The 27,073-nt window shown below is 32.9% G+C and overlaps 1 protein-coding gene across 3 annotated transcripts in view; it reads right to left on the minus strand.

Moving 5' to 3' along the window:
* Positions 1-27,073, minus strand: part of CCDC171 (coiled-coil domain containing 171) — a gene marked incomplete at both ends in the record, with an annotated part of 235,424 nt that overhangs the window by 58,296 nt on the left and 150,055 nt on the right. For all 3 annotated transcript variants that reach the window (XM_084237472.1, XM_084237471.1, XM_084237473.1), the window contains 2 exons: positions 9,909-10,040; positions 25,840-25,894. In XM_084237472.1, coding sequence (XP_084093598.1) covers positions 9,909-10,040; positions 25,840-25,894 — 187 coding nt within the window. The remainder of the gene's footprint in view (positions 1-9,908; positions 10,041-25,839; positions 25,895-27,073) is intronic.

Below are 27,073 nucleotides of genomic sequence, written 5' to 3' on the forward strand. Positions count from 1 at the left end.
CCATGAAGAAAGAATATGGACCTTCCCAGACAAAGAGAAACTCCGGAATTTCATTACGACTAAACCCCCACTCCAAAAAATACTACAAGGAATCCTAAAGCCAGAACCTCAGAGGGACGAATAACAACGAAAGAAGACCAAAAAAAAAAAAGTTATTAAAAGAATAAATAAATAAAATCAAAGGAAAGACAAACATAATGGCAAATACAGATGCTAACATATCAATATTAACTCTAAAGGTATATGGACTAAACTCTTCAATAAAAAGACACAGAGTTGCAGCCTGGATTAAGAAACAAAACCCAACCTTTTGCTGTCTCCAGGAAACACATTTAGCTACAAAAGATAAAAATAGGCTCAAAGTCAAATGATGGAAAACAATCCTACAAGCAAATGGGCCAAAAAAGAAAGCAGGAACAGCTATACTTATATCAGATAAAACAGACTTCAAACTCAAAAAAAATAAAAAGAGACCCCAATGGTCACTACATTATGATTAAGGGGACAATATTTCAAGAAGAAATAATACTCATTAACATATACTCACCAAAGGAAAGAGCACCAAAATATATCAGACAACTGTTGTCCTCTCTGAAAACAGACATCAGAGAAAACACATACGTAGTGGGAGACTTCAACACACCACTATCAACAATGGATAGATCAACAAGACAAAAAATAAGTAAAGAAACTAAAGCTCTAAATAAGGACCTAGAGCATTTGGGCTTAACAGACATCTATATAACACTAAACCCAAAAAAAACGGAGTACACATTTTTCTCAAGCGCACACGGATCATTCTCCAGGATCAATCACATACTGGGGCACAAGACAAACATCAACAGATACACCAAGATTGAAATCATACCAACCATCTTTTCTGACCACAAAGGCATCAAACTAGAAATAAATCATAAAAAGAAGGCAAGGAACTATCCTAACTCATGGAGATTAAAAGCCACACTACTGGAAGACCACTGGACTAATGAGGAGATCAAAGAAGAAATTAAAAAAATTCTTTGAATTGAATGACAAGGAGGACACCAATATCCTAAATGTATGGGATGCAGCAAAAGCAGTAATAAGAGGAAAATATATAGCAATAGAAGCTCACATCAAAAAACAAGAAAGAACTCAAAGAAACAACCTAATCTCGAAGCTCAAAGATCTAGAAAAAGAACAACAAAAAAAACCCAAAACCAGTAGAAGAAAAGAAATAATAAAAACCAAAGCAGAAATAAATGAAATTGAAACTAAAAAAACAATCCAAAAGATCAATGAAACCAAGAGCTGGTTCTTTGAAAAAAATCAATAAAATAGACAAACCCCTAGCCAGGCTCACAAAGGAAAAAAGGGAGAAAGCACAAATACAGAGGATCATAAATGAAAGAGGAGAAATGACAACGGACACAGCAGAAATCAAAAGAATAATCAGTAACTACTATGAACAGTTATATGGAAACAAGTTCAACAATCTAGAGGAGATGGACAAATTCCTACAACTCTACAATCACCCAAAGCTAGATAAAGAAGAAATAGAACACCTAAACAGACCAATTACAATTAGCGAAATTGAAATGGTAATCAAAAACCTCCCCAAAAACAAAAGCCCAGGACCTGATGGATTTACAAATGAATTCTACCAAACATTCAGAGACGAATTAGTGCCTATCCTTCACAAACTCTTCCAAAAAATTGAGAAGGAAGGGACAATACCAAACACGTTCTATGAAGCCAATATTACACTGATACCAAAACCGAATAAGGACAACACAAAAAAGGAAAACTACAAAGCCATAATCATCAAAACTGCATGGTATTGGAACAAGAACAGACATACAGACCAATGGAATCGAATAGAAAATCCAGAAATAAACCCACAGATTTATGGTCAACTAATCTTTGACAAAGGAGCAAAGACTATGCATTGGAGCAAAGAAAGTTTGTTCAATAAATGGTGCTGGGAAAACTGGGTCGCTACATGCAAAAGAATGAAGCTTGACCACTACCTCACACCATACACAAAAATCAACTCAAAATGGATTAAAGAACTAGACATAAGACCTGAAACCATAAAATATATAGAAGGAAATATAGGCGAAACACTACGGGATTTGCACATCAAAGACATCTTTACAGACACATCACCCAAAGCAGTGATAGTGAAGACAAAGATAAACAGCTGGGACTACATTAAATTAAAGAGCTTCTGCACAGCAAAAGAGACAATAACCAAAACAAAGAGAAACCCCACCAACTGGGAGAACATTTTTGCACCCAACACTAATGATAAAGGACTGATCACAAAAATCTGCAAAGAGCTGATGAGACTCAGCAACAACAAAGAAAATAATCCAGTCAAAAAATGGGCAGAAGAGCTAAAAAGATACTTCTCTGAAGAGGAAATGCAAATGGCCAACAAACATATGAAAAAATGTTCAACATCACTTGTAATCAGGGAAATGCAAATCAAAACTACCATGAGATACCATCTCACACCAGTGAGAATGGCACATATTAAAAAAACTAGCAACAACAAATGTTGGCGAGGGTGTGGAGAAAAAGGAACTCTTCTGCACTGTTGGTGGGAGTGCAAACTGGTCCAACCACTATGGAGAGCTGTGTGGAGATTTCTGGACCTACTAAACATAGAGCTTCCATATGATCCAGCAATTCCACTCCTAGGTATTTACCCAAAGGACACAGAAACATCAATCCCAAAGAGCACCTGCACCCCTATGTTTATAGCAGCACTGTTTACAATAGCTAAGCTTTGGAAACAACCCAAATGCCCAAAAATAGATGACTGGATCAAGAAGATGTGGTACATATATACCATGGAATATTACTCAGCATTCAAAAAAGATAAACACATGCAATTTGCAGCAACATGGATGGCGCTGGAAGGGATCATGCTCAGCGAAATAAGCCAAAAAGAAAAAGAAAAATACCGGATGGTCTCACTCATAGCAGGAATCTAGAAAACTTAAATAAGAGACCAGGAAAATGAATATAAGAAAGTGAAAATCAAAATCAACAAAAAACTATGAACCAGAGACACTTTTTGGGGGGTGGGGGGCGGGAGGGGAAGGATTGGGGTCAGAATGGGGCGTTTGCAATTGTATGGGGGAATATAAAAATAAAATTTATTATTAAAAAAAAAAAAAAAAGAACACCTAAGGGACAAACAACTATCACAAACCTATTCTTTTTACTTCAGCATGGAGACTCTTGGGCTGAACCCCGGCAACTCTAGGGGCCCAGTAAGAATGAACATCTGAAAATAAGGAAAGACCTACGTTATAAAATGAAGATAAAACTTGCTTTTAGTGTCAGAAAATAAGAAACCATACTGTTGAAAAGAAACTAAAGAACTAATAAGTCATTTAGTAGTAAACTGAAATAATCTTTTTCACAAGTAGTTGGGCAATATATATCAAAAGTATTAGAATATGCTTAACTTGAGATGTAGCAGTTCCACTAATTTATTCTAAAGAGAAATTAAAAGATCAATGCAAAAATTTATACAAGAGGATATTTGTTGCCACTCTATTGATAATAGCAAAAAAGTTTTAAAACACAAATATCTAAGAGTAGAAAACTAATAAATGTTACTGTAGTAGATGCATGTAATGAAATATAACAGTCATGAAAAACAAAGAGGTAAATCTATAATTACTGATAAGAAAGATATCCATGACAGATTGTTAGGTTTTAAAAAATGTTTACAAATCAGTGTGGCCTAATTATTGTTTAAATACATAGGTATGTTATAAAAAAATGATAGCGACATGAGTAATATTTAGAACTAATAAAATCAAATAATTAGAAGAATACATTGCAAAATATTAACATTGATTATCTCAACAGTAGAATTTCAAACAATTTTTTAAATAAATTTTATTTTTATATTCCCCATATAATCTTAATTTTCTCCATACCTTTTTTTTTTTTAAAGTCCCCAATTCTTTTTTTTTTTTTTAGATTTATTTATTTATTTATACAAGCACTGGGTACAGTCAGAAGCGCTGGAGGGTGAGAGAATTCACCAGAGCCAGAGCAGGGAGCAGAGCCGACAGAGGGACCGAGGTACACTGCTGAGGGGAGCAGCGGGCGGCAGGAGAGGTCTGCGCGCCATGTGGGACCCTCCTCCGGTGGCCGGGGAGCAGCCAGGGATCGAACCGGCTCTGCAGAGGTTGCGAGCAGCTTCGCAACCCAGCGCTCAACCGCTGCGCCACTGGGGAGGCCCTTTCTCCATACCTTTTAAAGTCTAATTTCTTTTTTTTTAAAGGTTTATTTATTTATTTATTTGTTTGTTTATTTATTTATTTATTTATTTATTTATTTATTTTTGTGGGGCCCTCGCCTGCGGCCAGGGATCAAATCAGCACTTTAGAGGCTGTGGGCAGCTTTGCAGCCTGGTGCTCAACCGCTGTGCCACCGGGGAGGCCCTAAAGTCTAATTTCTTATTGTCAAGATCATGTACCAATGTTATGAATTCTTTAAAAAGCAAACTTCAATAGTAGCAAAATTCTTATGAAATTGTAGTTTTTAAAGGCAAATGTAATCCTATACCTCAATCATATACAATGTTGTAAACTAATATAACTTCAATAAAAAAGGCAAATACCATTAGACATCTGAGTACATTATATTATTGTTATAAGTTTTAATGTAATAATAAAGAAGCCAAATAAAAATGTTAATTCAGTGTATTATATTCTTTTAATTAAAAGAAAGTATTTGACATATTTAGCAAGATTTCCAGTCAAAATGACTGATTTTCAGGTTTTAAAAATAAACAGCTCTCTGAAAATTCACTTATTTGGATAAGATAACATGGAGAAGAAAATATCTAGGTAATACAATCTTAAAATGATATTGCCTAACATCTCTTTAATTTTTAAATATGCCAAAAATGGAAAAATTTCTTGTGAAGCAATTAAAAGGATGCTGCATTGGGCCTCCCTGGTGGCTCAAGGGGTTAAGACGCAACCTATGAAGCTATCCACAGCCACTGCATCACGAGTTCGATCCCCAGCCAGGGAACTACACAAAATGGTGCAGCAGACCTCTCCTGACTCACCCGCTGCTCCCCTCAACAGTGTATTTCAATCAATCTGCCTGTTCTGTTTCCCATTCTGTCTCTGGTGAATCCTCTCAACTACCATGCCTCTGGCCTATACCCCAATTCTGATATGCATAAATAAATCTTTTTTAAAAAAAAGGATGCTGCATTAAGTAGTACAACAAAAAACACATGTAAGAAATTATTAAGAGTAAGTCCTGACATTTTTATGCCACCAGTTTAGATATGAAGTTTACTTTTCTCCTGTACATAAAGAAATTATAACAAAATCCCTTCAAGATACCCTTTATGATTAAACTTTGTAAATACAAAAAAAAAAATAGGTGGAAGAAATTTCTCTGCATGGAAATTAAGTTTAAATATAAAGCACCATGGTAACCCAAAGTCATGAGTATAACACTTAACTATAAAGCACATCAAGGCAGGGATATGTAATGACAACTGGGCTATGGGGGTGATTAAAGGATTACTATGTTTATGGGGAAGATGCATTGTTTATAATCTTTGTAAATAAATGGTTTCACAGTGAAGCCTCTCTAATGAAGTGTTTATAAACACATATTTATAAAATATACTACATTTTCAGAGGTACAGTTATTATGCACTAAGCCATAATCACTTTTATGAGGGGATTTGTGGAATCTTTTCCTTCTAAGTGAAGTGGACCTGGAAGTAAAAATTGATGCCAAGTCTCTTAAGGGCATCTACAGCTTAGACAACAACCTCCTGAGTCATCCAGTCAGTTGTCTGAAATCAACTACTCAGCACCCAAAACACTGAGGGTTTCTTCTATAGTGGGCATAGTTTGAGCTCTGAGGATGCCACAGTGATCAATGGCAAGTTGCTGTCTTCTTACTGGGTAACTAACAAATAGTTTACCATGTGCCTGTAGCTATTCTAAGCACTTTAGGTATAGTAACCCATTTAATTAGCAGGCTAACACTATGGGTTGAAAACTTTTATTAACTTCATTTTAAAAATGAAGAGGTAAAAGTACACAGTTTAAGTAACTTTCCTAGCTAACTTGATTTCTATTCTCTCCACTATTTCCTTACAAATGAAATTATATTCTGCAGACTCCACTTTTATTCTTTTTCCCACTCAGCATCACAAAACACACACACACACACACACTCAGAGTCAGCTATGGTTTATGAAAAGCATACGGTCATTCAATATATGACCTTTAGCAAGTCACTTCACATCAATAAACTTCAGCTTCTTTCTTTGTAAAATGAATAAAAACAGAGCACCTATTATTCATAAGGTTGTTGCCACCAGAAAACGAGATAGTATATGTAAGGTTCATAAGCACAGGAGATGGAGATGGTACAGAATAAGCACTCAAATGTTAGCCATTAATATTGTTATTTGTTGTTTAATAACGAGTGGAGATGGAAACACAAACATTTTTCGGTTGTTTGCTAATATTTGACAGACATGAAAACTCTTACATATCATAATTATGAAAAAACAATCCAAGTATAAGATAATCAGTAACAGGTTCAAATTATGAGCAGAATATTTTTTACTACAGCCATGCATTTTAGTTAAAGCTAACGTGTCTAATCTAGGTGTTTCTATTTTTCTTCACTATTTTAGGAGACTATATGCTCTTATTTACGTGATAAAAGCACAGGTAGAACAGTTCTAAACTTACCACAGACACTTATACAAAGGATTTTACCAGTGTAATGGCCTCACCGGAACATCAATTAACATGAAAAGTAAATATGGAGTGAAAGTAGGCTGAACTTGACCAAAATTAGTGAAAATTTCTGAAGAATGAAGGAACCGAATTAAAAGAGAGAAAAAGATCCTAAATGAACATTCCTCAAAATAAAATACACACACACACCTTTAAAATGATGAAACAAGCTACTGTTACTTTCTTCATCTTTACAAGGGGTCCCACAGTGCTCACAGTAAGAGCAGCCACTTTCATTGCTGAGTACTGTGTCCTCTACTTTAGATGCATTGCCTCATTTAATCCTACTACAAACCTGAGAAATGGTAGGGTTTTTTTGTTGTTTTTTTTTTTCAGATAGAGATATTGGTGCTTGAAGATCTCAGAGACTAGTAGAGAACACCAGTGACATGCTCTCGTGGGTCCAGAGAGAAATGGCAACCCACTCATCCTCTTTGCCTTTCAGTTTTGTTCATTGGCTTTCTTCCATCCAGCACAATACCTATAACAAAGCTTGCCCCACTGGAAAAGACAGACCATAGCAACTTTAGCTCCTCCTGCTCTAAGTGTCTATGTAGGCTGGCAGGGTCATCTACTGCCACACCCTGCATAGTGATCCTCTCACCGTACCAGCGAAAGCACATGCACTCTTTGAATAATCTGCTTTATCATCACAGTCAGAGTACAAAGCTAAATAAAAACTGAATTCTTAAATATGTGTCACACTTAGCATATACATATTTATATACTGCAAAAAGGTGATACGTTCCATAATATGAGCCTGTGAAATAGAAACAAATTTTTTTAATCTGTGAATCTGCCACAGTATAGCATAAACTATAACCTATACATGATGTATAGTTGCATAATGAATATTTTGCAAATGGAAGAAAAACTCCCCTATAAATTTCAAAGGTTTTACTTTTGTCATTTAACATAGGTGTCTAGATTTTTTTTAGTGTCAGTTTTACCAGTTCAGACTTTGCAGTCAAACATACCTAGAAGTAAATCCAATCTCTAGGCACTGCCATTTACTTGCTGTTGATCAGAGGAGAGTTACCTGTTATAGTTGCTGTTTTTCAATTGTAAAATGGAGATAATGCCATCTGTTTGACAGGACCATTGTGAGAGCTTAACGTGACCATGTATTTAAAAAGCTAAGCATGACAGCAGCAGTAAGTGCTCACTTTTACTAATAAAATTAAGGCATTTAAGGTCATTATTATAATAATTATTATTATCCCAATTACAGTCAACTTTATTATAATTATCAAGAAAAAATTATCATTTCTTTCATTAGATCGTTCACTAGATACCTAGGTATATAAGTAATTATTAAATTAACAAACTATTTTTATTTAATAGGATGGAATACTGCACAATACTGTACAGTACTCCTTTTTACAGTACTCCAAAGCATATCACCAATCACCAATTGTGTGTGTGTGTGTGTGTGTGTGTGAGTGAGAGACACTATTATGGTCCAAATCATGTATTATTCTTTTCAGGGAACAGTAAGATGTTCCCTGTTATATATATAAATAACTAATATACAACATAGATAACAGCAAATCATAAAAAACTTACACAAGTGTTTAGGTTATAGCAAAGTACATAACCATTTTATTAGAATTTGGAGATGATAGTAGTTTAAAATATGGATCTCAGTATTTCTTTCTTGCTAGGCATAGATGTTAGAATCATAGAGAGTTCTTGTTTTGCCCCCTAAAATACATTCCCAGAAATCAATCTGTTTCCATAGCACCAAAATCCAGAATTTGGAGGAAGCCTTTATTTGTGAATTATGGAAAGTGGTAAGCCCTATGAGAATCTAAATCAAGATAGCCAAGTAAAGGATTATTTTACAACCACTAGCAAAAATCATATTGTATTCCTGGTTACAATGAAGTCATAAATAATGATAATCAAATTTAAAATGTACCTCTTAATCTTGTATTATAATGGTATAGTATTCTAGTCTATAACTGCACATGAAAATGTTATATTTAGTTTTTAATTACACATATATTAGATATTGTTAGACAATCTAATAAAAGAACTGAGTATCTTTCCTTTGTAGAGCATTAATTTGTATACTAAAAACAAATTAAATTAGGGTATGAAGTACTTAGAAAAATAATCATAGCCCCACCTGAACTGATATTAATTTTGTGCAAAATTAAAATTTCACAAGGTCATAAACTGAAGAATGAAAAAGTTTATCTTAAACTTCAAAATATGAAATGGAGACTGAGTTTTAAGAAATACTTCCCTTCTAAATTTGCTGAAAAATCTATTGTAGTATACTACTGAAGAAGGACAACCTCTTTGAAATATCAGGCTCCCAACAGTTTATATACAGTTGATATATTTTTCTAATAAAGGCATTGGGCATTAAAAGGAGAATAAAGCAATCCTGAATTTTGTTTTGTTCAATTAAAAAATAATTTCAACCCTAAGGGAAAAAATAACAATAATACAACACTGAGAACAGCGCGATATAAGCAGCATCTGAAAATGAGTATTTTTTTTAAAAATTTTGTCAAGTTTATTTTAAACTTATTTGATGTTTTATGAATTGGCATTTTGAATTTTATAAAAAATAACTCGGTTTGAAGATATTACAATGTTCATTAAAACTAAACATTGAAAGGTAAAATACTCTTCAATGCCAAAGTACAGGTAGGTTTTAGATTTGCTGAAGTTAAATTACCATCTGAGAAATGTTTAATATACTTCAGAATTAACATTGAAATTTTTCAAATATCTCTCCTGATAATTTTATCTAAAATGATTTATTTTAAAGCAGTAAGAGCAATAGATGAGGACTAGCTTAAAGAGACACAGCTTAGAATCTTATTGTCCTCTGCTGATAGAAAAGTATGTTTTTTAATACTGTATTTAGCTATAAAACACCCATTTTTCCTTGATAAAAGATACTTTTTGGGATTATTAATAAGTTGGCTCTAGGTTTTAAAGAAAAAATTTGTGCAATAGAGTGTTACATGGTAGAAGAAAAATTATTTGCATCTTTAAGTTATAAACAATACTTTGAGGCATCCATTCTCTTCACTTAGTGCAATTTATTTTTCTACACGTCTCAGTAGCAAACAATGTTATTTAGACTCTAACCTGGCACGCTACAACCTCTGGCCCGCCCTTGAGCCCTTCCATTGCAAAGGTCTCCAGGTGCAGTTTGGGTAGCTGCAGGGTGAAGTCATTCCTACTTGCCGCAGTCCGTGACAGCGAGATCTGATCTCTGACCTAAAGGGAAAAAAACAGCATCAATGGTAATTCCCCTTCAGACACATTAACTGGGATGAACTGGGTCCCCTTGAGCCCACTGAGTGGACTTGCATTGATCGCTGGACCTGAAATCCATGAATAAATTTAGGACTAATTGATTTTTCGTTGCAAATAAATCTCTAATTCAGAGTGCTGGGGGAGAATGTTAAGAAGAAAAAGCATCTTCCTGCTTGAAATGAGGAAGGGAAGAAGAGTCACTAGAGCTCTTCTGATCAAGAGGTTTTGAATTATTTTTTCCAATCTCAAAAGAAAAAGGCAGAGGGGAAAAAATCCACAAAATCAAAAATAAACAGAAAGCCCCTAATTATTATCATTTAATAACATGTTTAACTAGTATTAACTGATAAATATTGGACAGTTATTAAGTACTAGTCACTGGAAGAAACTTAAGTAATATGTGCCCCAGAATAGAAACAAATTTTCTCAACACACCAGGTGACTTAAAAAATATACTAGTAAAAGGTTTGTTTGCCATTTTCACTCTTAAGAAATTTGAGTCTTAATAATTAAACATATAATCCAACTCCGTCACACAACCTCTCAATAAGGTAAATAAAATGAGTAGTATTTGTACTAAATTTTAAGAATGCAGAGAGGTAACAATACAAATATCACAGATACAGAAGAAATATCAATTCTTTAGCCAGTATAGGAATCACATGCAGTTGATATTACACTGCCACCTTCTGGACAAATGAGAAAATACGCCTTTTATAACCAACATATAAGTAAACACTCAAACATATTTTCATTTTTCAATTTCCAAACTTAGTAAGAGTCTTAAATATACCATACTTTAGTTTTCTTTCTAAAATAAATGACTTCTCATTTTAAGCATATAGTTTAATGACAGGATTTTTCATATGCAGGAATATTTTCTATCTTCATTTTTGAATTTCAGGTTTTAAAAATATTATCTCTTTGTTGCCATATATTTGGTAAATATAAAAATTAGCCTAAATCTTAGGACTAAATGAGTTTTTAATGAGGCAGCAAGGATCATGAGTGGGGAAAACATTAAAAGTAACCCTAATTACTCACATAAATACAATTATATTTCTAGTTTTATTTGAGCAACTTCAAATGTAACTTGACAAAACAGGTGATATAAAACCTCTTCATTTTTCTATTCTGTTTTGGAAGCTTGTGAAACTAAGTCATTTCTTATCTTATGAATGAACTATCATACTAGGTAGGGTTTCCTTAAACCAGCAAACCCACGCGAATATATGAATGCATCTTTAATTGTTCATATCTATAAGTATAATTGCACTCCCAAGTTGATCTGAAAAATTTCTGTCAATAAGTGAAATGTCAACATATAAACTGTAAAATACACTATAATGCCATGTTATAATAATTTGAGTACTACATGCATGTTGGAGTCCCAATTCAGTATATATATTTACCTGTAACAAATATTCTCCAGAGCCTTCAGTCAAGATGAAAGAATACAAACTTGCTTAATGTAACAAAATAAATCATATTTTACAAATGTATTTACTTCAGGCTTTATATTCAGTGTATGGATACCTTCCTTGCTTTTTTTTTTTTTTGTCACCAATGTGCACTCAGATAAAAGAAAACATTAATGTGGATTAAGGTACTGAGAATTTATCAACATCAAACCACTAGTGTTTTGCCTTCTACCCTTCTGAACCATAGTCAATAGATCTAAATATTTTACTGCACCCTGGCCAATTCATTGTTTGATGTTTAAAAACTCACCCAGAATCAAAGAAAATTTATTAAATTTGAGCCCCCAAATGAGATACTATTAGCTTTGAAAGTCAAGTTTAACTGCGATATTGATGATTCTCTTTTTTCTGTGACAAAATTCACTAGGGAAATCCTGGATGTCAAAGTACAAAAGCAGATTGCTAACACAGGCAAAAGGGGGTGGGGGGAACTATAAGCAATGTAGGTATAATCCACAACACAGCTCAAGCACTGGGGGTCCTTTAACCTGATTAATATCAAGCACCATACTTCAGCTGTGAAGCTTGACATACAACAACAGTAAGCCACATTTCTCTAAATAAACTTTATGAACAATATTTAGGTTGGGCATTTGGCATTAAAACTGTGATTTATTGTCAAATTGGTTTCCTCACTATACCATCATTTAATTTATTAAATTATTCTTTATTATTCTTTAAATTAGATAGAAAAAAAACCTCAAATTATTCTTTAAATTAGATAGAAAAAAACCTCAAATGGAATTGTTTTACTAAGCCTAATGATGGACATCAGAATTACAACATCATGTGAATAATATGCATGTGTTAATACTTTCATTTAATTATACATTGTCTGCTGATTGGTGACAGTGCCATCAAGAGACAGTGACCCATGAAATATAACAGAATATCAGAAATATTTCTACTAAAATTCAAGCATTTTTCCCATTTTTAAATTAAACCAAACTCTGAGAGTAAGCATCTTTAAAATGTTCTCCCAAGAGTTCTAGAGAAGAAAAAAAAATTAAGTTTTGGAAAGGTCTGGGTAAGAGTTCTTATTTTAATGTATAAAGGGAGTGAAAGCATCATATTGAGAAAATACAAGACAGTGATACAAGCAAGTAAAATGTAATGGTGAAGCAAAGGAGCAAGAAAGGAAGATGACAAGGAAAGGGAATAATAAAGAATGTAAATGGAAGACTATTCAAAAGAATGCAGAAAGCAAGTTTGATTTTCAGAGTATGAACAAAGATAAATAGAGAAAACAAGTAAGAAAACGACTCTCACTTTCTTATACTAAATTTGTTCATGAAAAAAAGAAATAGAACATACAGGCTGAAAACAAAATAACTAAAGTGAAAAACAAATAAGTAGAATTTCATTAGGAATACTGCTCATTAGATATAAAATATTCATTCCAAAAGTGAGAAACTAAAGAAAAATTTTACTACCAATTTTTTTGAATAATATTAGAATAGCAACTTTTTTTCTTAAAAGAAAGAGGAGGTTCACCTTTCAAAATACATATTTTAAAATTAATTGGGATTCAAATACCATCATAACCTGTCCATGGATTATATTATAATTTGTTTTCAAATTAAGTTTAAATTATAGTTTCCAATGCCAGTATTTAACTGTTTACAGCACATCATTATCCATTCTATAATTAATATTTTATGCCATTTCAGTTATAAGTTATAAGTAACATAGATAAGAACTATACACACACACACACTCACAATGTTATTCTACTTCAAAATGGTTAATAGGTCATATTTTAACATATAATAAAATTTTTAAGAGTTGACAATATAAATCTCAATTGTTAAATCATACACACTTTTATAACATTCTATAAAACCTGTACAACCTCATAATATTTGGACAAAGAATAAAGAAATATACCTGTATTATTCTATTTTAAAATTTGGTTTTTAGAAAGAGTAATTAACTTTTTCCTTTTCTTATCACAAACTTTCAGAAAGCAGATATTCTAATAGATAAACCACAAAAAAAAAAGAAAAAAGATATATGTAGAAAAAAATTTCTAAGAAGTCAGATCATTGTTATGAAATATATATAGTTTATATTACAACCTAGTTGCAGGTTTAAATGATTCATATAATTCATGTTGTACTGTTCCTATCCTATGCCTTTGATTACCCTTTACTAACAAGTCATCCATATGTTTTCCAATTTTCTGTACCCCTACAATACACCAAAAATACTATTTCTGCTAGGTATGTCAACTATGAAATTAAATTAGCTATTTTTAGAAAAACTACTCAGATCTTAAAATGTGAACCTGAATCTCTTTATCGTGTACAACTATAATTCCCTCTAGACCCAATGTTACAATTAAAAAAAACCAAACTCATGAAATGTTGTATTAGTTGTTTTCACCAATGAATACCAAGGAAGAAGCAGTAAGGGTTGTAGACAAAAACTCAGATACATTTAACACATGTAAAGAGAGGTACACAATGCCAGAATCATGAATGTCAGGAAAAAGTAAATGATATTACACTTCACATCATACTCCTAATCTGCCAAAAATTTTATTTGTTCCAATCTATTATGGCCTCCAAAGCTACAAAACAAGCATTCTCACCATAAGTAGATGTTCCCATCAAATACAGACCTCTACAATTAGTTCTGTAACCTTCAATCTTATCATTCTGTGTTCAGTTTTACTATGCCTCCATTTCCAGCCTTCCAAAAGTCTACTCACTCTTCTGTACTTTCTTCCACTTCCATTGACTCCTTAATTGCCTTCCCTTTTTTTAAAATTCTATCCTACACACTAAAGCAGACTATGCACTATTTTCCAATCTATGCACTAGAGAGCAATGTAAGTTTGGCATATTGTAGCCTAAGGATCAAATCCCACACACTGCCTGTTATTTTAAATAAAGTTTTATTAGAACACAGCCACACCCTTCCATATACCTACTGACTCTGGCTACCACAGAGCTAAGTAGTTGAGACAGAGACATATAGTCCATAAAACCTAAAATATTATCTAGCCCTTTACAAAAAACATTAGCCACCCACTGCCTTAGATGAATAGAAGCAAAGATAACATTTTTACTATCTATTAAAGCTTTTTTTAATGTCTGCTTCTCACCAAAGAATGTATGAACAATTTTCAGTGAATTGTTTTTATATCGCTATCTTACGGAAACTTCTGGCTCCTTATTTCAAGGTTTGGTTTTGTGTGTGTGTGTGTGTGTGTGTGTGTGAAATAAGTGTACTGTCTGCCAGGTGCATTTTCAAGTTTTACATAATTTTATATATAACATTTTGAGTTAATTTTCCTGGCACAATTACTGACAGCCCATTTTAATAACTAATCAACAGAAAATTTGGTTAAATAAATATAACAGACATACTAGAAAGTTTTTCATAAACAGAGAAGAGAATCAGCCTGAGTTAACTATATACATTGTAATATCACTTGTGGCAAGTAAAAGTCCGTGCATACAGAATCTCTTGATAAGTATGTGATCAAATAAGAATATTATTACAAATTCACAAATTCTACAAGGCAGTAGAAAGAGAGAATAATAAAAAAGATATTTAGACCATTTCAAGATGCTGGTATGTGCTTAGTGACAGAAGCAGGAATTAAAGCATGTCAATGCACTGGAAATGACATTCACAGACTGGATAATTTCACCTAAATGGATATTTCCCTCTTTCTTTTACCTTTTCCTTTACTATTTAATTAATGGACTAGATAGAGGACAGTGCCATTTCTATTAGTAATAAACATATCAGTACTTCCAAAAGTACTTCACACTATTCAAAGTACTCTCCACCCCCTAATGAAAATAGCTATTGCTATCCCATATGTGAGGACACTGAGTCCAGCACTCTTAACACCAAATAATAAAGACTCTTAATACCTATAATGAAAAGTTAGTAGTTCAGGAAATTGTGCTTAAGATTTTGGTTATTTCATTTTCCTACCTAAAAAAAGCAAAAACACTTTTTTCTTCTTTTTGTCCCTTGTCTGGTAATCTTAGCTAAAATGGGTACATTTCAAAAAAGTAGTTTGTGAAAGCAAGGGAGACTAATATTTAAACATCCTTATTTTTCTCAGAAGTTTCATTGGACCTGTGGACACTGTCATTCATTCATAAGTCTCTCCCCTTCCCCACTCTCCATACTAAATACACAAATGCACACACGTGTACAGACACACACAGCTACTATACTGAGAAAAGTTGCCAGTGCAGCAGTCATCCTTATGCAATCTCACATGGACAATCCCAGACTATGATGCCTCAAGCCACATGCTATAGCTGCGGCTGCGCTCCACACCTGCCAGAAGACCCTGGCACTCTCTCAGCAGAAACACGCACTCCATTGGTGCTGCAGAAGGACAGAAACTCACAATTTTAAAAGAGAAAAAAAACGATAAATTAAACATCTTTTGCTGGCCGGGTATTTAACTGAAACTATTACTATGGAGCAGAGCCAGAACCTGCTGGTGACTGCCAGCTGCCATGACCAGAAAAGAGGGCAAATCTACCACCACAACCACCCCACATGTCATAGCTACATCCCAATTATGGAGCTAAAAAAACTGATCTCTAGAATCAAATTATCAAGCTAGCTATATGCCAATTAAGAATCTGAAAAATTAACCCCTCAAATCAAATTATCAAGCTGGAAAATTGGTGATTTAATCATGGACATCTTATAAAGGCACTAGATAGCATGAAAAATCTGTGATACCCCACAATGTATCCTACATGCACACATCACCATGGCCATGAAGCTATTTAAACAAACACAAACCCATACCTGTGGATAGAGAAATGTGTTTCTCAATTACTACAGCCATCTAAGATAAACTTTCCTAAAACAAACTATTTCTAAGGATAGATAGATGCACAATGAAATTAGTTATTTATATGCATTTAAGCTAAAAACTGTTAAGCACACATATCTGACATTCTGTAGTGTCTTTTCTTTAGTTTGTCAAGGTTTTAAAATCCCTCCTGAGCTAGAGTACCATTTTTAGCTTGGCTAGGTCAGAATGACACTGAGCAATATGAATGATGACACACAAGACAGCTATATGGACAGAGTTGTCATCAGCAAGCCAGCTGTGCTAACACCTGTATGTCCTGCTCAGCTGATCTTAAGAACCAGGATCACTGGTTTATAGTTGCTTGTTGATTTTGATTTTTACTTTATTATAATTAGTCTTTTCCTGGTCCCTTATTTAGGTTTTCTAAATTATGCTATGAGTGATACCACAGTATGGGGTGGGGGGACGTGGGAAGTGAGTAGGATCAAAATAAGGGGGGGTGGGAATTGTATGGGGACTATAACCAAGATGAAAATGCATACATTGTGCAAAAATGAAAAATGATGTAAAAAATATATAAAATTTAAAGAATAATAATACATAAATAAATAAGAACCAGGATCAATAAACTAAGAATAGCGGCAGGTTCAAAATCATAAATAATCTAGAAAACTTAAATAAGGGACCAGGAAAATGAATAACTATAAGAAAGTGAAAATCAAAATCAAGAAAAAACTATGAAGCAGAGACACTCTATGGAGGGTGGGGTGTGGGGAGGGGAGGGATTGGGGTCAAAATAAGGGGATTGCAATTGTATGGGGGATATAAAAATAAAATTTATTTTAAAAAATCATAAATAACACTTAGAGAACCATTAATGAATCACTGAAAATTGAATTTCTGGAGGCAAAATATTGTGCTTCAACTTTTAAAATAATGTCAGTTACTTAAATTTAAATTTATTTTATGTTCTTTGCATTTCTTATAAATGCACTGAAAAATAAAAATCAAATATAACTCTATTATCAAATATTCTGGTTAATCACCTTTAAGATAAGATTAAAAATCACATTTAAAGATTTCACTACACAGTGTCTTCACTTGTCAGAATCTGTTTGATTCTACCCTACTCCACGATCCACTCTAACAACAGAATCATCTCTCTATTTCAGGGAAGTCAAACTTGCTATTTACCTGTAAATCTGTTGTTAGTATACCTCTTTCCTAGAGACATTCTTATCACTGAAGTTCTCTCCTCTAACCTTGGTTATGCAAGTAAATATACAAAATAATTTTATCAACCAAATAAACAAAGCAGGTGATAATATCAGCAGATTTCCACTGGAATTGAGTGATGTCTTTGTTATGTTTAGAGACTCTGTGAGGGTAAAAGTATTTGCCTCATTCAACAAGCATTCATTAAGTGCGTATTGGGTACCAGGCACTGTGATAGATGCTGAGGATATAAAAATTAAGGAGACAGAATTCCATCCCTCAAGGACTTCAAACTCCAGTAGCATAATTAATCTCTTAAAATGCATTTTCTAGCTTCCCATTTATCTATAATGTCTTGTTTCTCCTGTCAGTGGCTATACAACCTTCTTTCTTTGCCAAAGAGTATTATGTTAATCAATCTCGAACCTTTATCTTTACCCTGACTTTTCCCCTGAGGTTCAGACTCACGTATCCTGCTGATCGCCACACATTATCTTAAACTCAGTATTTCCAAAGCAAAGCTCATCATTATCTCCCTTCTCTTTACTAAAATTAAGCTGCCCTTCTTTTTGTATTCCCAACATAAGTAAATTGCCTCACTCCATCCCGGGAATCATTCTCTTCTACCTTCTCACCATCAAATGCCATTTTACTAAATAAGTTTCATACCCTTTCCTCTACCACCACCTATAATCCATTATCCTGGTCCAAACCTCCACCAGTCTTCAGTCAGCCTACAGACACATGGTTTTTAAAACCACCTCATTACTAAATGCAAACAATCTGCAAATTTGTCCCCAAAAGTAGAACCCAATAAGAAAATCTGACCACATCACTCCCTAGCTTAAAACTTAGTTTATTCCCCTCTGCCTCAAATGGCAAAAAAGTACTTCGATGGTCTGCCTTGCTCAGTGGTTCAGCCTCTTCATTTACATGCTTCTTTTCCTTAACGCTGAACTAATGACATCTGGCAATTCACGTTTCCACACATTTGCACATGCTAGTTTCTCTGCTAGAAGACCTTCCATCTTTCCTCACACTTCAAAGGCCCTTCCAGGATTAATTTTCCTACAAGAAACTTCCAGCCAACCCTGGATTTTTCTAAGTATACCTCACTGGAGGAATAACTCTATCTAAATGGAAGTGGAACTGCACCTTATGGATGCATATTTAGCATGGTATATTGCAATGTGTGTGTCTCTCTACCTTAATGGGAGGGACTATAAAACCTCTATTTATTTATCTATTTAGCTATCTATCTGTTCCACCATAGGAGAGCACAGTTCCTGGAACACAAAATATACTCGGAAAACATTTACAGAAATCAACTATTTATTACAAATATTGCATTTTATGATGGTTTAGAGTTTTAAATAACTTTACTACAGAAGTAATCCCAAAAGGGTGTTATCAAAAACTCCTATGACTTCCAAGTTACTATTTCAGTGTCATTTCAGCCTGACAAATTTACAGATTTACAGAATTTATAGATGCAAGATCTTACAGGTCTTCCTTTGTAAAGAAACTTATTCAAACTTATAGAATTGATAGATGCAATTACGTAAACTGTAAAAGTCTGGATTATGACTTCCTGTTTTATCTTATAAACAATATGCTGAATAGCCACCTAACAACTGTCAGAAAATGTTCAGCGATACCTTTAAAGTTCAGAGCACATTATGATCATAAGCAGGAAACACTTGAGTTAATCCTTTCAAACTTATAGGACTCAAGCGATCCCTGAAAGCTTCAAGAAACCAACTGTTGTGCTAAATCAACAACAACAAAAAGATGAATACAGAAAAGCTCATAATCTTTCTATAGTCCAGTTTTCCCTAAGCCTACTTCATTCACCCCCAGCGAGTAAAACAAGACATCTCTCAGTTAAGCACTTGTTAGTACCTAATAAATATTTAATTTTCATCTGTCAAACCCTAAATAATACAGACATTACTCAATCCAGTCATTACCTGAAAGCTTATTTTAATTACAATTATTATAATACTTTCAATTTTTTTTCAATACAATAAAAAGACGAGTATGTTTGGAGACATTCTTAATTTTTAAAAAATTCTATTCCTGAGAGTCTACACTATCATTAATTTTAGAAGTATACTATAGTAGAGATAAGAGGAAAGTGAAAGTTTATTTGTTTAGGGAGTGATTTTAGCAAAAATGCAGAGAAAAAAGAGTCAGTTACACTACAAAGGTAAGAAATAAACTGGTACATTTTACCCAAGAAAAAAAAACACCTGAATTTCTATATTTAGCATCTGTTGAAATGCTATTATACCATTAAGTTAACAGAACAGAGATTTCTCTGACCACATATGACAAATAACACATTTTTAAAAACTTACTAAGAAAGAAATTAGAGCAAGTAGCAACAACCAACATGAAGTATAGGAGAGAATCTGACTTCCAAAGTTAGATTGTGCCATACTGTGCTATTCAAAATGTCTACTTTTCAACAGAAAATTATGAAGTGTGCAAAGAAATAAGAAAATATGAGCCATATGTAAGAAAAACAAATTTTCTTGAGGAAGCCTTGACATTTGATTTATCAGACAACATAAATCAATTGTTTTAAAAATGCTTAAAGAGTTAAAGGAAACCAGGTATAAAGAACCAAAGGAAAACATGAGAATAATATTTTTCAAAACAGAAAATATAATTAAACAGATACAAGGTATAAAAATTCCAGAAATCCTGGAATTGACATATTCAAAGAGCTGAAAACAAAAACTGTCAATCAAGAAATCTATATCCTATGAAAATATTTGTGAAAAAGAAAGAAAAAATTAAGTCACTCCAAGACAGAAAAAAACTAAGGGTATTTATTACCAATATTCCTATCCCAAAATAAATGCCAAAGGGGTTTTTTAGCCAGACATGAAAGTTCACGAGACAATAACTCAAATTCAGATGAAGAAATAAAGAAAACCTGGGCCTCCCTGGTGGCGCACGGGTTAAGTCTCAGCACTATCAATCTATCAAAGCTATAGCCAGCCACCATGGCCTGAGTTCAATTCCCAGTTAGGAAGCTAACCCACCTGGCACAGCAGACCTTTCCTGCCTCGCCTGCTTCTCCCCTCAGCAGTGTATCGCAGTAGATCTGCCTGTTCTGCTCCCCACTGTCTCTGGTCTCTGTCTCTGAATTCTCTCACCCCTCGCACCTCTGGCCTACACCCCAGTTCTTGTTTGCACCTAACAGCAGAATCCCAAAATATATGAAGCAAAAAGCTGACAATATTGAAAGGAGAAATAATTCAAGGAGACTTCAAAATCTCACTTCATAAATGCATAGAACTACATGAAGGATAAGCTGAGAATTAGAAAGCATGAACAATATTAGTTGTAAGCCAACTAGACATAAGAGATATAAACAAAATATTTTACACAATAGCAGAGTACACATTACTTCCATGTTACATTCACCAAGAAGACTGTGTTCTTGATCATCTAACTTTAAAAACTATAAAAGAATTGGAAGCAAAATATCTATATCAAACCACACAGAGTTCCTTTAGAAGTCAACAGCAGAAGATATCTGGAAAATGTCCAAATATTTTGGGAATTAAACACACAAGCAATGAACAGAGCAAAAATCACGGGGACATTAAAAATACTTTGAGATAGATGAAAACAAAATAATAGCCTACTAAAATTTATGAGGTGCAGCGAAAGCAGTACTCACATTGCAATTTATAGTTGAAAATGTCTACATTTAAAAAGAAGAAAAATCTTAAATCAATACCTTAATCTTCAGTCCTAATAAAGTAGATAAAAAGAGAATAAACTAAATCCAAAGCAAACAGAAGGATGGAGATAATAAAGATTAGAGCAGAAATAATGAAGTAGAGAATAGAAAAACAATAGAGCAAATCAAAAAACCAAATTAAATTCTTGAAAAGATCATCAAAATTGACAAACTAAACTTATCAAGAAAAAAAAGATTAATAAATTACTAAAATCAGGATCAACAGTACACACATTACTACCAATCTTACAGAAATAAAAACAATTCTAAGAAAATGAAGTTATATGTCAACAAATTAGATAACCTACATGAAATAGACAAATTTCTAGAAACACTGGATATATCAAAACTGACTAAAAACCAAACATAAAATCTGAATAGCTCTATTCAAGGAAAGAGATTAAATCTGTAATAAAAAAAAATTTCCAATAAGAAAAGCCTATGACAGGATAGCTTCATTGCTGAATTCTACCAACTTTTTAGACAATTATCACCAGTACTACTCAAACCGTCCCAAAAAACTGAAGTGAAGAGGAGATTGTCTAACTCATTCTATGACATATTACTCTTACACTAAAGCCAAATAATGACATCACAAGAAAATTGTAAACCAATATCCCTCGTGAATACAGATGTAAAAATTCTCAAGAAAAAATATTCAAACAAAGCTCAGCAGCATATTTAAAAGATTATACACTATACTCAACTGTTATTTACAATAGGAATGAAAGGATAGTTCAGCTATCAATCTATGAAATACACAACATAAATAGAATGAAGGTTTTTAAAATACATTCATCTTTATTGATGCAGAAAAAGTTTTATAAGGCCCAAACCCTTTCATAACAAGAAAAATTAAAAAAAAAAAATAGAAACAGAAAAGAACTTCAGGAAATGAAATTAAGAAAATAATCTCATGAATTAAGAAAATAAAGCACTTAGGAACAAATTTAAGCAAAAAGATAGAAAATGTGCACACTAAAGAGAATAAAACATTGAAAGAAATTAAAGATCTAAGTACATGGAAGGTCTCCCATGTTCACGGATTGTAAAACTTAAAATATTAAGATGGCAATACTCCCCAAACTGATCTATATATCCACTGTAATTGCTATCAAAATTCTACTTGCCTTTTTCTTCAGAAACAGAAAAGTTGCTACTAAATTTGTGTGGAATTACAACGCTATTGAAAGGGCAAAACAATCTAGGAAAAATCAAAATTCTTGACTTCACTACGGGGGGGGGGAGGAAGGGGTTGGAAGAGGAAGAACTAGAGTCAAAATAAGGGGGGGGTGCAATTGTATGGGGAATATAACCAAAATGAAAATGCATACGTTGTACAAAGATGAAATATGATGTAAGAATTATATAAAATAAAATATTAAAAAAAATAAAGGAAGGGCCACCTCCTTCCCTTTTCTCAAAAATAAATAAATAAATAAATAAAAATTCTTGACTTCAAAATTTACTAGAAACCTCCAGTAATCAAAACTGTGTGATAATGATGTAAGATAGACATATACATCAAAGGAATAGAATCAAAGTCCAGAAATAAATCCATACATCTTCAACAATGGTACCAAGATTGCTGAATGAGGGGAAAGACTAAATGGTGCTGGGATAACAGGATAGCCATGTAAAAGAACAAAGTTGGATTTTACATCATACCATATCCAAAAATTAACTCAGTATGGAACAAAGAGCTACAACTATGAAATTCGTTGAGTGAAATATGAGGGCCAATATTATGTTCATTACTTTGGATGCATTTTAAATGTTATATATATTATTAAATCTATGTGTTTTAGATATGATATCAAACACATGAACAACAAAAGTAAAAACTGAACATCAAAATTTTAGAATTTTGTTCTTCAAAAGATACTGTCAGGAAAGTTAAAAGGCAACTCACAGAATGGGATAAGGTGATAAAGGGAACGCCTGCTTAATGGCTTTGGGGGCAATTAAAAATATTCTGAAATTAGATAGCTGTGGTGGTTGCACATTGTTGAGATGTAATGAATGTCACTGAACTGTACATCTCAAAATGATTAATATAGTGATTTTTTTAATTCAAGTTATATTTTTTCAAAATGCATATACAATTGAGAATTAAACTAAATAGAGGTGTGCTTACAAAAAATGCACCCAATGAAGAGTTGTGATGATTTTGTTTTCCCTTGTTCTTATTTTCCTTAATCCCAAAAGCCTAAAATTAACCTCCAAAACCTTAATAAAAAGTTCACTTTTAACCTACATTAAAAATTATATATTGGGGCCTCCCTGGTGGCACAAGGGGTTAAGACACAACCTATGAAGCTATCAGCAGCCACTGCAGCACAAGTTCAATCCTCAGGCCAGGGAGCTACCCACATGGTGCAGCAGATCTCTCCTGACTCGCCCACTGGTCCCCTCAGCAGTGTACTTCAGTCAGTCTGCCTGTTCAGTTCCCCACTCTGTCTCTGGTGAGTCCTCTCACCCTCCCGCACCTCTGGCCTGTATCCCAGTTATTGTATGTATAAATAAATAAATCTTTTTTTAAAAAATTATATATTTAAATGTAAATGTAATTAAGCTAAAATTTGACTCTTTGAAAAGATAAATATAAAATAAAATTTATTTTAAAAATAAATAAAGAAAAAGAAAAAAAAGAAAAGATAAATACGCTTTCAAATAAAAATGACTAGTCTTCCATAATAAAAACTTTTATCATTCCCAAATGAAATTTAAAAATATATCTAGTCAATCCCTTGTGTCATGCAACTTGAGGATTATAAGGTTGAACATAATATGCCATGTACCAAAACTTACAAATACCTAAAATACATAATTTGTTTACTGTTCCTGAAAACAAATATATTCAGTTTGCGTTGTTTTAAAATGCACTAAAAGAAATGTCTACAAATAACTTACTTTATATTAATGAGGGTTTTCCCTAAAGTCAAAGTCCAGTTCCCAAGACAGCTGCTATCCAACATTATTTTTCCCTCCAGCTGGGAAGATTAACAATTTCATACATGCATTTTAAAGGCAATTTAAGTGAATAATAAGGTATGTAATACACATGACATAACAGATTTCTTCTGTCCAAAATTTCACTAAGCACAAAAAAGTCTAATCAAATATATGTTTTCCTACTAATCTGAATTCAGATTTCCAGCATATATGAAGTAGATGGGACTGTACTTAAACTATACTGACTTAACCTTTTTAAAAGGGGGGGAGGGAAATGATAGTTTCAAACAAATCATACCTTAAAAATAGTATTCATAAAATAAAATGTTTTGTCAAAATGCTTACATTGATAGGAAATGAAATGTTAGTCAATTTCAGTATCTAAAACAAGGGATCCAAAATGTCTAAAATATTAGCATGTATTAAATATTAGTTTGCTAATGTTTAAAATTTTCTTGAAAGGGTTAGTTTTGGGTAATCTGATTTATGGCTATATTATTTAAAATTTATTCACACACCTATTCTAAATATGATTCATTCATAAGTCCCATATATTTTTAAATTATCGGGTATTTATATTTCCAACAAATTACCTATTAGACAGTAGCAGAAACATAAAAATATTTCTATATTTACAATAATTGGAGTAATGAATATATTTTTGAATTTAGAGTTCTAACAAAATACAGAGATGATTAATATAGTAAAGTTTTACTCAAGACACCTGACTGCAAAACTGAGGCATTCAGAAGGGGAAACTGGCTATTGGAGGGGTGGGAGTGGCGAGGAAAAGGGCCCAATTGAACATGAAGGAGAATTACTGGGGTGCTGGTGGTAGGAAGGATGGGAAAACATACATTTGAACCTCTAACATCCGAAGCAGATACAATGTAAACCAATTTTGTGGCTTACCTCAATAAACATATTGGGGAAAAAACCCAAAACAAAGTTCCTTAATATGTGCATATATTATAAAGATTTTAGTAATATCATAATACATAATTATGCTGCTCATCACTTCAAATTAAAAAACAATTCATCATACAGAAGCACTCAAATTTGAACATAATAAACATTAAATACATTAAATTTCTACTTTAAGAACACATTCTTATAAGAAGATAAATTACTATTTAAAAACTAAGTTTGAATACTGTCAGATATAATACATTTTGTCTGTATACACAAACACACACAAAGGATAGCAGATTTAAAAGTGGTAAGAGGTTAGACAGTGTGGTCAAATATTTTATCATTATGAGACATGGAAGAATCTTAATAACCTCTGGTTCAGTCAGCAAAGACCACAAATAATTCAAGTACATTTATACCAGTTTGAGGAACCATTACTTTCAAAGTTTCATCTAGTGCAAAGAATGATTTTTGAGAAAAGTTATGCAAATATAGGCTACATAATACAAATTTTTAGGATCTTTTTGTTTATTTTTAAATAAAGTTACAAAATGAATTAAAGTACTTTGCAGTTAACAAAAATAATGAGAACAGTGCCATAACTTGAACAATATTGAAGAAAAATTTCATTACCTTATGAAGCATATTTTCTACTGTTCTCATATGATTAGCAACACATTCTTTGTCTCTAGAAAAAAATAAAGATTAAGTATTAGTAAAGTCCAAACCTTACTATGCTGTTATACCTTTTAGTATAGTCTCTTATTGAAAATAAGGTTTTTTATCATTATATTTCTAAAAGTGTAAAACCTAACCATATTTTACACTGTCAAATTTCTACAATTTAACCATTACTCCACTATTTCCTCTTATATTGCCTTCCATAGATTAGATGGTGGGGGGCAAGGGAGAATCTTAAGTATATCTCAAAGTTAAAAAAGAGCAGGGGAAAAAGTCATGATTACATTGATAAGACATGCTGAGAAAGTTAAACTTATCATTTTGGTTTCTAATATAAAAGACTTAAAATTTTAATGGTGGGTATATTATAAATGGCCATACTACGCAAGATATTTTTTTTCCTACATAGGCTTTGTGCTACAATATTGCACAAAAGAACCTCTATGACCTTGACCAGAAGTATGTAGTTACTATTTTCTTCTATCAGCTTTGTATCTTGAATTTAGACTTAGTAGTGAAATAAAAAGTTCAAAGGAAAATGCTGAAGATAAAAATTAATGGCAAATTATAAATTGAAAACTGTAAATAATGTACTAGTTCTTCAAATCTCAAGTTACCTCTCTTCAGTGTCATATAACCATGTGTCCATCTGTGGACACAGGACACAGGACAATTTCCTTCAAAACAATGTTTTGAAGACACAATGTGAATCTGGATGTTTGATATCTATGTTCATTAAGTTCAGAAATTTTCGGAGCTACCCCTCAGCAGTGTACTTCGGTCCTTCTGCCTGCTCTGCTCCCCGCTCTGGCTCTGGTGAATTCTCTCGCCCTCCCACGCTTCTGACTGTACCCAGTGCTTGTATAAATAAAATAAAAAATAAAAATAAATCTTAAAAAAAAAAAAAAAAAGAAATTTTCGGAGCTATAAGACACAAGACAGAGGTGAGTATTATATAACTTTACGGTTTTTAAAAAATCATTAGTGGACATTCAAACATACCAATATTTTGGTCTATATAAACTTATTTTTTCAGTATGCTAAATAATTTCCCAAGCTCACTGGCAAAGCTGTGAATATCCTAAATTGCAGATTTCCCATTCTGTAATTCAGGTTACAGACTACATTCACATAGTATGGTATTTTATACTTACAAGAGAGTTTGTCTCAAAAAAAAAAATTTAAA

The sequence above is a fragment of the Talpa europaea genome (assembly GCF_964194135.1).
Source record: "Talpa europaea genome assembly, chromosome: 7".
Classification (NCBI taxonomy): domain Eukaryota; kingdom Metazoa; phylum Chordata; class Mammalia; order Eulipotyphla; family Talpidae; genus Talpa; species Talpa europaea.